This window comes from Hirundo rustica, chromosome 10 (assembly GCF_015227805.2).
Source record: "Hirundo rustica isolate bHirRus1 chromosome 10, bHirRus1.pri.v3, whole genome shotgun sequence".
NCBI lineage: Eukaryota > Metazoa > Chordata > Aves > Passeriformes > Hirundinidae > Hirundo > Hirundo rustica.
Window position 1 is genome coordinate 13,775,713 of NC_053459.1, and position 13,825 is coordinate 13,789,537.

Below are 13,825 nucleotides of genomic sequence, written 5' to 3' on the forward strand. Positions count from 1 at the left end.
AAACGTTGTGTCCAAATTTGCTTTTTTTGGTGATTAATTTTTAGCATGTGCAGCATATTATGAAATACATTTTGAGAAGAATGTGCCTGTAAGTTGTGGTGGTTTTTTTTTTTTTTTTTTTTTTTTTTTTCTGATCCTTGAATTTGCTTAGCCTTGTGTCAAGGAAAATATTTCAAGGAAAATGAATTTCCATCCTTTTCTGCTAATGGTCAGCTATCACCCAGGCTGAGTTTTCATCTTTCCTAAGAAGTTGGATGTATTTTCAGATGGAATATTTTCATAGAAGATATATTCATTCCTCTTCCTGGCCAGTTACGGTTCTTCCAGTTTGAGTATTTCATCAGTTTTAATTTCATTACTGCTGGTATGGCAGAGATTGAACACTAGTGGTGTTTAGTGTATGTATAGCAATTCTTTTACTCCCTTTTTAGGCCCATTGTATAAATCCCAAAAACTTTTACTATCATATTTGGAAAAAATGGACTGTTTGGTAACTGATCTCAGTACGTGAGAATCTCATGGTACTGTGACAGGAATAACCCCTAGTGGTAAACACTGCCTTTGTAAGGTCTGTTCCCTTGTAGGGTTGATTTCTTCTTGGGATAAATTGTTGAAAGTATGGCTCTGAAGTGAAGGAATTTTGAATTTCTGAGTGACTAAATAATTTTTAACTTTCAAGTTGCAAAAAACCTCCATTTTTTCCTGTGTTTTGGCAGCTACTGAGGATACAGTTGAAGATGACTTTCAAGGTGTTTTTTATTCAGAAATATAGAAAGGCTTTTCATGACATCAAGCTATTTTGACAACAAGAGGGGTAAGGTGGCTCTTAGTGGAGGATGTACTTGTTGTAAATAAGTTCTGAAAGAGGAGTTTTAGTCCTTTAGTAGCCTGTTTGGACCCAGGAGAGCCAGGCGAGTCACTTGCTAGGAGAATAGCTCAGATGTCAGGAATAGGAATCGTGTTCGATTGTTTTCTAGACAGGTCAGTCAGGTTTTTTTTGTTCTTAATTTTCTTCCTGTATTAGTTTCCTTTGTTTGATTTATTTATTGAGAGTGATTATGTAGGGTGCTTAGGAAGATTTACTTGTATTAATCTTTGCACAGAGGTGAATTTGTAGTTTGGCCTCTCTCATGTGTCTCCTGCTTTTTCTGTCTGCCTTGCTACATCTCTTGGTTTGCCTTTTGTGCTCATACCAAAGCAGAGTTGATTGAGTGTTGCCTTGCACAGAAAAGTACCTTGTTTCTGTGATGTTCAAGTAGTGACAATGTGTTCACTTTCTTAGCTTTGTAGCACTCGGTCTCTAAAGGTCTTCTCATCTGGTGTGTGTGATTGCTTCATTATGCTCTGTGATAAACTGCAAAATGCTGAGAATGAGAAGTGCGTGCATTTCTGACCTGCTGCCTTTGGCTCCTCAAAATGAATGTTGTTGTCTTCACTCACAACCGCTGTAAATACAAGGAAGGGTTTGGTCAGAAGCATAGATGCTTTTAGCTGGGCAGATAGTATCAGGGCTTGTGCATAGCCCTGCAAGTGTCTGCAGGCTCCTGGGGAGGCATTTGTTGTTTGAATAGAAGGAGCTGGACCGGGCTGCTGATGCCTGGAAGCGCAGCCTCCGCGCCAGCCCGGCCACAGTCTTGCAATTGTTCGGCCACACTGGAGGGAAGAGGGAAAAAAAAAGCATTCCAAGCAGTGCCAAATTTTCTTTGATATGTTAATCTTTTGATAACAGTTTGAAAAGCCCTTGGAGACTTTTTTTAGATTTTAGACAAAATAGTTCATTTGTCAGGACTTCCCTTGTAGATAGGGTCTCCGTTATTAAGAACTGCCTCGCTAACTCATGGTAACAAAAGCAAGTGCAGAGGACAGCTGCTGGACTGCTTGTTGGTAAGAGAAACTGTTAGTTATCGCAGGAATTTTTACAAAAATCTAAAAAGAATAAAGTAGGGAGTGTTTAAGATACAAATGTGTAAGTTTACTCACGTATTTTAAGCAGACAGATAATAAGAGCATATGCAAAAGTAATAACTTGATAATTTTTTAGTGTTTATCCATACATGGATTTTATTAAAGATTTCAGCTTTAAAAATTATGTTTTAATCTGAGAAATAATGGGGTTTAAATTACCCAGTGGCTGCAGGAGATATCAAAAGTTCCTTCTTTTGGAGCTGTAATTTGTCCAGACTTTATAAAAACTTTCTCTTGAAGCTAAGCAGCTTCCACTTATGTTGAAAAACTGGAAGAATAAACAGATGGCAGCAATGTGTGTATTATTTCATTTTTAAGGATTGTGGAATTGGGACAAATGTTGAGGACAACAAAGGGAAGATTGTCTTTGCTCCCCTCCCAAAAAAATCAAACTCTAAGGGTTTTTAAAACCTTTGTTTTTAAAATTTGCACTGGAGTATTTTACTAATTATGCCAGATGTTAGAAAAATGACTTGAGGTAAGCCTGTAGACCTTCAAAAGCGTGGCTTGGAGAACTCTTCAGGTGTACTAATGGAGACTTGCTCTGGTGCTTTTAGAAGAATTTCCTCAATAAATACACCATGACTTCGCTTGCACCTTTTATACTGTTGCTACAAATGTTTATTTACAAATATTTTGATACAATTGCTTGGTATCCTGGTTGTTACGTCAAAATAGATGAACAAATATGGAGTGGTGTAGTAATTGAGGAAAAGTGCAGCATTTTCTTCATTGTGAAGGATGCATATAGTTTTAAGCTCTGTACACTGCTGTAATTTCTTCAGTGGTCCAGTTTGTGATTTATTTTAGCTCCAAAATAGTATCAACTTCAGTCTGAAGCTGCAGGTGCTGTTCTGCTTACAGCTGTACACTCATCAGGACATTAACAAATTGGAAATGCTGTTCAACTTAATTTTGATGTACTGTGTTTTGCAAAGTTGCAGATTTACTGTTTAAGCTTGTGACTCAAATGTATACTCTTGGAAGTACTTGCAGTTCAGACACTGCTCAGCTGATCTCTAGACTATTTGTTAAATTTTTACCTACATTGTTACAAAATGTTGCAAGTGAATTCATTCTCCCAGTCTCAGTGTCAAACAGCGTTTTCCTTTGCAGACCTTTTTGATACTTCTACTACTCTGACTCTGGAATATGCTTAGCTATATGCTTAGCTATACAATAGTAACTCAGGAAGTAAAAATTATGAGTGGAGTGATATTAACTTTCACCATTTCCATTGGTTATAAGTCTTCTTTCTTTAAAAGGTTGCTATTTTCAATTTGTTAAAAGGGGGTAGAGGATTTCTCTGGCTGTTCACTCCATGGCCAGGGAAAGGCTAAGTGGCAGCCTGTAATGTACATCAGAGGCACATTATATTTGGATATTCCCATTTTCATCTTGTTTATTGCAAGTGGATTTCCACCTCACTTCAGTTTGAGTACTAGTAAAATGTCATACTCTCTCATAGTCTGAAAAGTCCAAGTTTTATATTTAAATCTTTAATTAAATATTTAAAGTAGTGAAATGTTTAATTCCCCATCACATTATAGAAGGAATGAAATAAAACATTATTAGGAATGCAGATTGCTAGTCTCTTCTGAATTGGTAAGATTTTTTCAGTCTGACCAGCAGCCTGAAGTCACCAAAGCAGGCAGCCCTGGAGAGTCCAGGTGGTGTTATTCAACCCCAGCTTTCAGCAGGGCACTGGGAGACAAACCAAAGAACTTATTCATTTGAACTCTTGATGACATGCTTGGGGTGATGGTGTGCCAGAAGGGATGTGATAGGGGGAAGAGTACAGTTCTTTGTTGTGGAATAGGAATCATTTTCCTGACCCATCAACAAAGAAAATATCTCTATAATGCTTTTTAAATTTAGAGGTTTGAATTGGAGTTTAATATGGAAAGTTACCAGCAGTATGTGCCATGTTGAGAATGTGTGGTAGCTGAAGGTTGTTCAGTAAATGAGTCTGTATAAAATAATGCAGATGGAGCTAATGATGTGAGTCAGAAATAGCCTCCTAATTCTCCTCATGTATTCCCTGTCTGATTCTATCCAGCTGTTCAAAGAGCTTACTGAATCACAGGAATTATTGCTGGTGCTGAGATTTCCTTTCATCCTTCTTCAGACCCACAACCTGATGTTCATTCCCAGCAGTGGAACAACCCTAAATGAAGGCAGTTGCACTTCTCTCTCACACTGCCGTGATGTCCCGTAAGGTCCCTGTGCTGACATATTGGCCATATGGAAATCTCAGTTCAGATCCATTGATCTGGAAGCGGTTTGCATTTATTTTTCTGCCTTGTGCTTTCCTGTATGAAGTTCCTGCTTGATATGTCCGTCAAGGTTGCCTGCAGGCACCCTTTTTGATGTTACTGTGCATTATAGCAGGAAAGTGTGTGTTTGTTTAAGAGCACACTAGTTCAAATATGATTAACCTAATAATTCTTTCCTGGAGCTGTGAACTCTATTAGAAGTATAATTCTGTAAATACACAGAACTTTTTCTGGCTGCATGACTTCTTGATTGAAAATGTGATTTGTATGATGTACATAAAGTTGTTTGATGTGATTAATTCAGAAATTGTCCTCAGGAGCTTTCTTAGCAGTCCTGTGTAGATTTAGGACAGATTTTAACTGGTTTTATGTATTATATATGTCTTTCCCAGGGTGGAAAGCTCATTAGTCAAGAAAAGTGGCAATTTAAACAAAAGTGTTGTTAAGAACTTTAATGACTTGTATGGCTTAATTTCCAAATAAATCTGTAGTAAAATTACGGTATAGCAATAGAAAATTTTCAGCTTAACAAGACAAGGGAAGTATGAGCTGATGTTCCAATCAAAGGAGGCAGCTGTTGCCAAGTTAGATTCTTACATTCAGAACAAAATGCCAGCTCTATCAAGCACTCAATTTATGAAGTACTGAGCTGCTTCTCACCTGAGACTCAGCTCTGTGCTGTGATGTGATTCTCTCCTTTGTGGGTGTGTTTCTTCTACTAGGACCTTACCCAGCAGTGGAAATAGATTTCTCAGGAGATCCAGTTTTGGGTAGCAAAGGAAATGTTTCTTGTAGGGTTCCTGCTTCATTTATTGGGTTAACTGGGAAGGAGATGTTAGGATGCAGAAAACATGTGCAGATGTGATGCTGTGGATAAGCTGCAGGAGATGGGAGGAGGGGCCCTTTGGAGCTGGCATTGCTGCTGAATGTAAGTGCATGGATCCAGGGGCTGGCTTTGAGAGGATCTCACTTGGGAGTCTGGTGATTCAGTTTGTGGAAATGCTGGGGAGTTAATGACAGAGAAGTTGATAGTGATTGTACCTCTGGTGCTACCTAATACTAATGACAGCCTGAAAAAGGACAGTTAGAGTAGCTGCTTGTGCTGGGACTTAATACCTGTGGTGGGACTTAATACTTGAGAACTGGGTATAAGCTGTGGTAGTAAGTGCTGTCTTCCGAGAGATTTATGTATGTGCAGTAAATTAAATTGAAGGCTGTACCATGTCGATGCAGAGAATGATAGTTAATCTATGTCTTGGCTATTTAGTGATTTTAATTGCAGTAGTTGTTTGTTCCTGTGCATTAATTATAAATTGTATACAATTAACATATACAGAGGTGCCCAAATGAAAGTTAGATGCAGTTTTAATTTCAAAAATTTGGCTTTTTGACATGGTACTTTTGATTTTACTTGCTTATGTGGTGAGGAAGATTCTGATAAGCCTCACAGTGTTTTGTAGCCTTTGTTTGTAGTTTTCCCCTTTTGAAGTAGGGATCTGTGTGCACTACATTCATCTCATAGACAGTGCCATATCTTTTCCATGTGTTTTCTTATTCATGAAAATTGTGATCATAATCTATCCTCAGAGCACTTCTCAAGATTAGCAACTGTGAGAGATTTTGATGCAAACTGAATAGAAGAGGAATTGGAAAGAAGGGGAAAGACTGGCCAGAAAGCGTGTCTTCATTTAGCAATAATAAACTGAGGACTAAACATTTTTAAGGATGTATTTATTCTTCGGCTCATATGAGAAGTGTAGGTCTCTGGGGTACTGTGCTTTTCAGAGAGCCTGACTTCTGAAAGCATCTGATTGGAGCTATTACATATAGAGTGATACAAATGTGTAACATTGACCTACTTTTAAGCTTTTTTTTTTTTTTTTTTTTTTTTTTAAAAAAAACAGGAGTAATTTACATTTCCATCATGAAGCTTGTAGAATGTACCAAAGCCAGCTTGCTGCATGTAGAATGTAGCCAAGTTAAATTGGTACAAGCTCCTTGCCCCTCTTTTAAAGCCTGATGTTTCTGCAGTATTTCACTTCTTTTGTCTGATGTTCAATCATAAAGCTTTATTGACCTCTTTGGATAGTTACTGCTAGAAACTAGTTAACAGTGCAAATTGAAGATAAATACTAATATTTTGTCAGTGTTGTGTTTTATGTATGCACTTACTGAAAGAAACTTGAAGTGACCTAAAACTTTGGTGTAAAACCAGTAATGTTGCTTCAGTTTTTAATTCTTGTCTTGTTGAAGGTCTTCCATATCTCAAGTTGAGAAGTTCCATATCAAACTAAACATGGAGAAAGAAGAAAAGAAATATGTCAATAAAGCAGAGGAAGATGAGATGGTAATGAATTTTGTTAATCTGTTTTTATACAATGAAAGAAACACATTTTCAGGTTTTTCTATTTAATGGGGGAGTATTGCATTGGGAAGTGGATTGTTCAATTTAAATCAATTTTATAAGATTATCCTTGGCAATATTTTTTTGGTATTAAGAAATTAGTCTTGGAATAGGAAAGTTTTTTGTTAAGGTCAGTCCAATAGATAACACATTTTGGCGCTTAACATTTCTACTTTTACACGTGAAAATGGAAACAAAGTGAGTTGTGTTTTGATTTTTTTAATTATTACTGTTATTTTGTTGTTCTTTGGTTAATTGGGTTTTTTTCCTACCAAATCCTGGAGATTTTTTGTTGTATTTTAAAACAGGTTAATACTTTATAATGTGATTCGAAGCAATAAGCTTTGACAGGAAAGTACTAGCAGCTAATCTTACAATTTCTAGCCCACTTGGGGTTCATAAGGATTTTTCTAGTCCATTTGGTAGGGATTATGTAGGGATTTTTGTTTCAAAAAATTATAGGTTTCTGTGAAATGAAGTTCTTGTTCTGTCCTTGTGCACACTGCTAGGAAAAGTAGTTCTTCACTAGACAGCTCCAATACAGAAAGTAAGCAAATGCACTTTAGAACAGGAGATACTTATGGCCTGATCACTAAAATTAATATTTTTTTCAGAAATAATTTTATTTTGTCATAAAAAGAAGCATTAACTTCTCTCACTGTCTTTCACTCTCCTGTTTTATTGCTGAAGCATGTTTTGGGGGTAAGAAAGAGTGGTTTTTATTTCTGCTTTTTGTCATCAGAGAAGGTGGCAAAACAAACTTGAAAAGCCTTTTCTTAAGAAAGGAGTTTAAACAATTTCTAACACTGTTTAATGAAAAAAAAAAAAAATCCAAGAAATTCATGTCAATATGAACAATGGGTGGGACTCAATGGGAAACTTCATTGCCCTTTTACTGCAGGAAATATAATCTAATGATGTAATGTGAAACTCAGGAATGTAACACAGTGTCCAGTAATTCAGTAATTTATTTTCTGTTCCTGGCTGTCATCAAGTGAAGTTGGTGCTTGCACATGGAATACTTGGGATTTTTTCATGGGAGAAGGATTTTTGTAACCAGCACAAGTTACAAAACCTTTGAGTGTGGTTTGGAGTTTGTAAAGTCTTGTTAAATGGCAGGCAAAATAAGCAAAATTCTCTACTAAAAGTGATGTTTGACATATTTAGGGCCTTTTTTAGAATGTGTGAATTTCAGCCTGCAGTAGTAATTCATAACTGAATGCTAACTAATCAAATGCTATGTTATAAAATCAGCATTTGACAAAACCGCACGCTTTTGCTCTTAAATGTTCAGCTGACTTGTGCTGTGTCATGGTCAAAAATGTTGTTCACTGAGTTAAGGCAGGTTGTATTGCAACCTCAGTCCTTAGGGAGCAGTGCAGAGAGGAGACAGTCTTGCAATGAAATGTTTTACACGGCGTGGATGATCTGCCTCTGTCAGGCTTTTATTGATGTTTGTATTTCTGACTAAGCAAAACAATGTTCCTTTTTGCTTCTGTAATGTATTAAGTGTTTCAAATCTTTCCTTCCCCTAGAAAAGGAAAAAAAAAAAAAGAGGAAACGGCTTTGAAATTTTGTTTGCTTTAAATTTTGTTTGCATGTTATGAAAAATTAATGTTGGCATCCCGAGCCACGGTAATTAAGAGAGCCATCATTATTTGTTTCTGCTTCCATGCAGGAGATCTATGGCTATGATCTGTGTCGCTGGAAGTTGGTGCTAGTTACCATAGGAGTGATCTGTTCTGGTGGCTTTCTTCTCCTCCTCCTCTACTGGATGCCCCAGTGGCGTGTGAAAGCAACGTGCAAAAGGACTGCGCTTAAAGACTGTGAGGTGGTTCTGCTGAGAACAACTGTAAGTGCACAGGGGATGTGCTTCTCCCTGCCTGCAGTTCCTCCTGCTTGCTGGAGGCCACCAGTCCTTGCCTTGCAGTGTAGACATGACTGTGTTTTCCAGCAGTGCAGAACGGTGCTCCTGGGGACTGTGTGCAGCTTTGCTGCCTGTGTGGGAAGCCTGGCAGCTGTTTGCAGTGGGCATAGTGAATAGTCTGTCTTTCAGTTTTAAGAATCAACTACATGAATGCTGTTGTCATCAACAGTTGCAGAACAAATACCTTGTTCATATAAGCTGAAACATCCTTTCCTTGTTCAGCAAAGATACATTTTTTGAAGTAAGGTGTAACTGCTGACCCAAGTGCAAAAATAAGCTTTTGGAATTGTGGAAAGAAAATTATTCTTAAGGTAGCTGATACTAACTTGGAGATACGTTCTGTAATTCTATATGGGCTCTGCTAATCTATGATTTTGCTACAGCTATTGTAGTAAAATGCTGTTTAAATGCTCTTTCTGCTAACTAATTTTTCCCCCTCTTTTTAAGGATGAATTCAAGATATGGTTTTGTGCAAAGGTTCGCATTATGCCTTCCTTGGGAGCCAATCCTTTACAGAATCCTAAGCCTATCATGCACAAGGTTTCAAATGGCCATGCTGTTCATTTCTCTGAATCTCCTGCAGAAGAAAATAAAAATGATTTGAAAAAATATTTGCCTGTAAGTAAACTTGCAATACTATGCTGGCTAATTCTCAAGTATCTCAAATACTATTGATAATAAACACACACAGCACAGCACATGTGAGCTACTACTTTTGTTTGAAAGGCTAACTCATTCGTTGGGTGGAACAAAAATCTCCTCAATAACCTGTTACTGGAAATTGTGGAAAGCATGAAAGATTATGTTGAAAGAAAAGTATTCATTTTTCAGTGAAGCTTTTCTAAATTCATTGTCACCTCTCAGAATAAAGTCAGTCAGAAAAGAGATGTTAAGTGGTAGCAGTTTAACATCTACATTTTGTTGCCCTTACAGATTCGTTATTTCACGCATCACAGTGTGAAGTATTTTTGGAATGATTCAGTTCAAAGTTTTGATGTTGTGCGGTAAGAATAATTTTCTGTATGTGTTGTGCTTTGAACTGCATTTTTTAAAAGATAAAATAGCATGTTAAGAACATGCTGAAAATTTGTGTTATTTTCTGACCAGCTGTCTTAGCTCACTGACTCTTTGTTTGAACCACAGTGAGGCCAGGGAGATTTTAGCTCGGTACAAATTTGGAAGGAAGGTGTTTGTTGAATCTGCCTTTATCAAGTGTGATTTGTTTAGGGTGGTAGACTGCATGCCTCTGCAGGCTTTTTTGCCTGTTCTTGGAGTGTTACTTGAGAATCTGAGCCCTTGCTCATAGACAGTAGTACTTCTATGAACAGTAGTACTTCTACACTCAAAAACTTTGCTTATGGTGGAATAACTTAGGTTTTTTGTGTTGCTTAGCTAGACCCAAAAGGAGTATCTAGGAAGAAGGGGAAATCACCAAATACCTTTTTTACTCATCTTTGTGTAGGTCTGTTTCTACGTTTTAGTTCAGCTGAGCTGGATCCGGTCCATCTTTTGTTACTCTTTAGTAACAGAAACAGGTCAATTGCACTGATAAAAAATGTCTTTTAGTGGGCAGCAATAGCTTGTGATGCACTGTATTTTCTTTTATCTAGCAGCACCGTTGCATGATGTTAGGGTTGAAGAAGAAAGCTTTTCTTTCTGTCCTAAGGGCAGCTCACAGTGCCACAAGTTAAATGAGCACAGACTTCTCAATTTTTTTGGCAACTGCCCATTAAAATAATAAATTCAGATCAGAAATATAATCTCTTTTAAACTTAAACCAGTGTTCACTGCATTGAACCATCATGTGGAGATTTTTTTTTCCCCAAAATAAGTGTGTCCAAATAATATGGAAAGTTATCAGCAATGAAAACAATTTTAAGAAATTATTATAGCACAAGCAGTTCCAAAACTGAGCAGTCATCATCTGGGAGGGTGGAAATGCCTCAGTTCAGGAGTAAGGAATTAAAAGCTTTCTATGCATTTTTTGTGTTAAGCCTCCCATGAAATACAGTTGTGCGGGTAGTGACGCTCATCATTTTGCATTTCAGGCTCCTGTTTTCATGCCTATAGTGCTCCTAATTTAAACTGCTCAAAGGGAATAGTTCCCACAGATGAGATTAAGAAACTGTGCTTGTATGTTAAGAACAGGTATTGGAAAAAAATAATATGACTCTATGTGTTTAGAAAAAAATGTTGTTCCTTAGCATTAAAGCAGTGACTTGAAACTTGGCATTTGTGGCTATTTGACTGTGCCTTTTGATGTTCTTGTGATAACTCAGCCAATTTATAAGCCCTGGAAAAATCTCAGATATGCCTGTGAAGTTATGTGGGCATTTATTCAATCACATTCTTGCTGATAAGCCAAACTTTCATTTGTTTGATGTATTAGCCATGACTGAGCCTGGCCACTTGTTTAGTCAGGTACAGTAGCTGAGCTGGACAGGATTACTTAGCTATTGAATAATAAAGAGGAGAAAGAACTGGATCTGAGACATACTGGATACTATTAAAGCACTAAGTCACTTTTCCACAAGGTCAGATAAAAATGCCAGTTTGTTACAACTTTTCTCTAAAGTGTCTGGTCATGTAGTGAAGTACTAGATAACATGTGCGAAATATCTGAGCTTGTGAATGATAAATATTCTGAGAAGAAGACTCGAAAAATTTGCCCTTCTCCAAGATACTTTTTCTTATTCTGCTCTTCAGTTTATATGTATAAACCAAAAAATTGATATTACCTAATAACGTGGTAGAGAATCAAGTTAATATTTATAAAGAGACAGTGACTTTATAGTAAAGCCCTTAAAGCAGGCAGCAAGCTTGTAGCTGTGATCTTAGCACAACACTGCGTCATGAAGAGCATTCACTTTGGGCTGCCAGTGATGTAAGTACTCAGAGACAGAACAGTTTGATCACATAATGAAGGGCTTAGCACAATACAGAAGAGGGGCAAATTAAGATTTCTTGGGCAACTAATTCAGTTATGAGAGTTTGAGTTTCATATCATTGTTCTTTTTATATTACCATAATATTAAGATCACTGTTTCAAACACAGGAAATGCAAGTGTAATTGTTCTTGGACTAAGTCAGACTTGATCATAAGGCCAAAGAGGATGCAACTCTGACCTTGGATGTCTGTTTTGTTTTAGCTACTGTCAACTGAATTTCTGAGTGGGTTGATGAGTGCTTGATATAATAAACTCTGCCCACAGGGATTATTTTTTTCTTCTTAATGCCCTGGGAATTCAGTCTGTAGCAGTAGTGTAAAAAGCAGAGAATGCTGTGCTAGAAGCTCTGTCTTTGCATGGGCATTGCACACATACATATTCATATTTGCATATAGAGCACCTAAATTTAGGACCCTCCTAAATCCACTGTTACATTTCTTTTCCTATGGGAAAAGAAAAATGATTCATGATAGAGAGGAAAGACACTGCTATTAACAGAGTTTTGTGTATTTTTTAATCTAAAATAGTATTTTTAAAATACTTAAAAATGTTTAGAGATAAACCTTGTAACCTAGGGCCAGGTTAACACATAATTTTGATCTTCTGTTCTTGTACAAGCAGTTGGTGGAAATGTGATACTAGGCTTTGCAGTAGTGAGGATATTTAAAGCTTTCCCTCTGTTCTAGGGACTGGAAAAACTGTTACTAAATATGCACAATAAAGAGTTTTTCTTTTTTTCCACTGGGACAACTCCGAATCGTTTTTGATAGATAACTTAATAGATACCCAATATAAAAATAATAGATATCCAATATAAAAAACATTCAAGTATAGTGCTGGTTTTGTTATGGCATCTGTGAAAACCTTTTGGAAGGTGACGATATTTTCCTGTGCATCTGAAGTATGTCCATGAGAAACTGCCTGGATATTGGGCAGCAAACATCTGATTTACTGAGTTTAATTATTAACACAATCCCATAGCTGTAAACATAATGATGTTTAAGTGTTTCTGCATGTGTGCAGATTTCCTGAAGCACAGCATTGGCTTTCACAGCATGTGGAGAAGTCCTGTGAAAATGAGTCTTCTGGTGATAAGAAAGAACCGAAAATGTAGAATGTATTTTTGCTAGTCATCAATAACATTGTGATAGTAGGATGCTGCAAAATAGCTGTGGTATAGATTTATTTAATGAATAGATTAATAATTATTTCTAAAATACTTCCATTACTGCTTAAAGTCAAATGAAGATAATTAAACATTAATCCACATTGATTTCATATAATGTTTTATAAAACTTGCCTGTTTTTTGAAGGCCTTTGAATAGTACTTATGCTAGTATTATCCTTCATTTTTTAAGTGTCTCCATTTTCATTGGAATAGGTATGACTATCCTACAGAGTAAGATATATCAACAAGAAGATTGCTTTTAATGTGTCATTGGCATTTCCAGTTGTGACAAAAACAGCTAAGAACGCATTAGTCCATAGATTTTGTTGTTTTATAAAATAGTGTATAGCTCTTGGCAAAGACCTAGCTCTTTTGAGTCACTGAAGACTTCATTTTATGTATCAGTTTTCTTAAATAACTTATTGACTTTTCCTTTATTTAGAGGTCTAGATGAATCTACCTTCTGCTCTGCAATTCATAACGAACACAGCACAGGACTGACAAAGGGAATGCATGATTACAGGTAATATTGCAGTAGTATTTTAGGGAAGAATTGTTTATGTTTCATTACCTATGCTCGGAGTGTTAAAAAGCCCAGAAGACAATTGAGTGATCAGTGTCTGATTTTTTTTTGAAAATGAGACCTTCATACAGGTTGAAATATGGGAGCATCTATTTGCTTATCAATTCATCTTCTGATAATTTGTGTCTTATTCTAATATAAAAGCCTTTCCCCTCAGATAATTTTAAGAGCTTTTTCATGTCACTGTCATTTAACCAGCTCTGGTCCCATCAGAGCTTGGTTTCTTGCTCCTTCTTTCATGATGTGCCTTTCTTCGTTCTTAGAATAAAACTAAGATACAGGACCTTGAAAGGTGTTGTACTGCAGGGTAAGACTGAACACTTCTTTAAGCTTAGGTTAATGAGACTCACATACTGGCTTTCAGAATGAATATTTAATAACATTGGACCTATATACAGTTTACAGAGAAATCTTGTTATGAAAGAATCTAAAAAATAAGATACAGTTTAAATTGAAGTATAAAATTATCTTTGTATTGGAACATCTCACTAGGTAAATGTTTTTTTTTTTTTTTTTTGAAAAAGCATTTTTTGAAACTATGATAAGTAAGAAGA

At 36.5% G+C, this 13,825-nt stretch overlaps 1 protein-coding gene across 2 annotated transcripts in view; it reads left to right on the plus strand.

The window, feature by feature from the left end:
* Window positions 1-13,825, plus strand: part of ATP13A3 (ATPase 13A3) — a 57,521-nt gene that overhangs the window by 13,891 nt on the left and 29,805 nt on the right. For both annotated transcript variants that reach the window (XM_058421920.1, XM_040074065.2), the window contains exons 3-7: window positions 6,495-6,588; window positions 8,324-8,497; window positions 9,020-9,190; window positions 9,506-9,576; window positions 13,131-13,211. In XM_058421920.1, coding sequence (XP_058277903.1) covers window positions 6,495-6,588; window positions 8,324-8,497; window positions 9,020-9,190; window positions 9,506-9,576; window positions 13,131-13,211 — 591 coding nt within the window. The remainder of the gene's footprint in view (window positions 1-6,494; window positions 6,589-8,323; window positions 8,498-9,019; window positions 9,191-9,505; window positions 9,577-13,130; window positions 13,212-13,825) is intronic.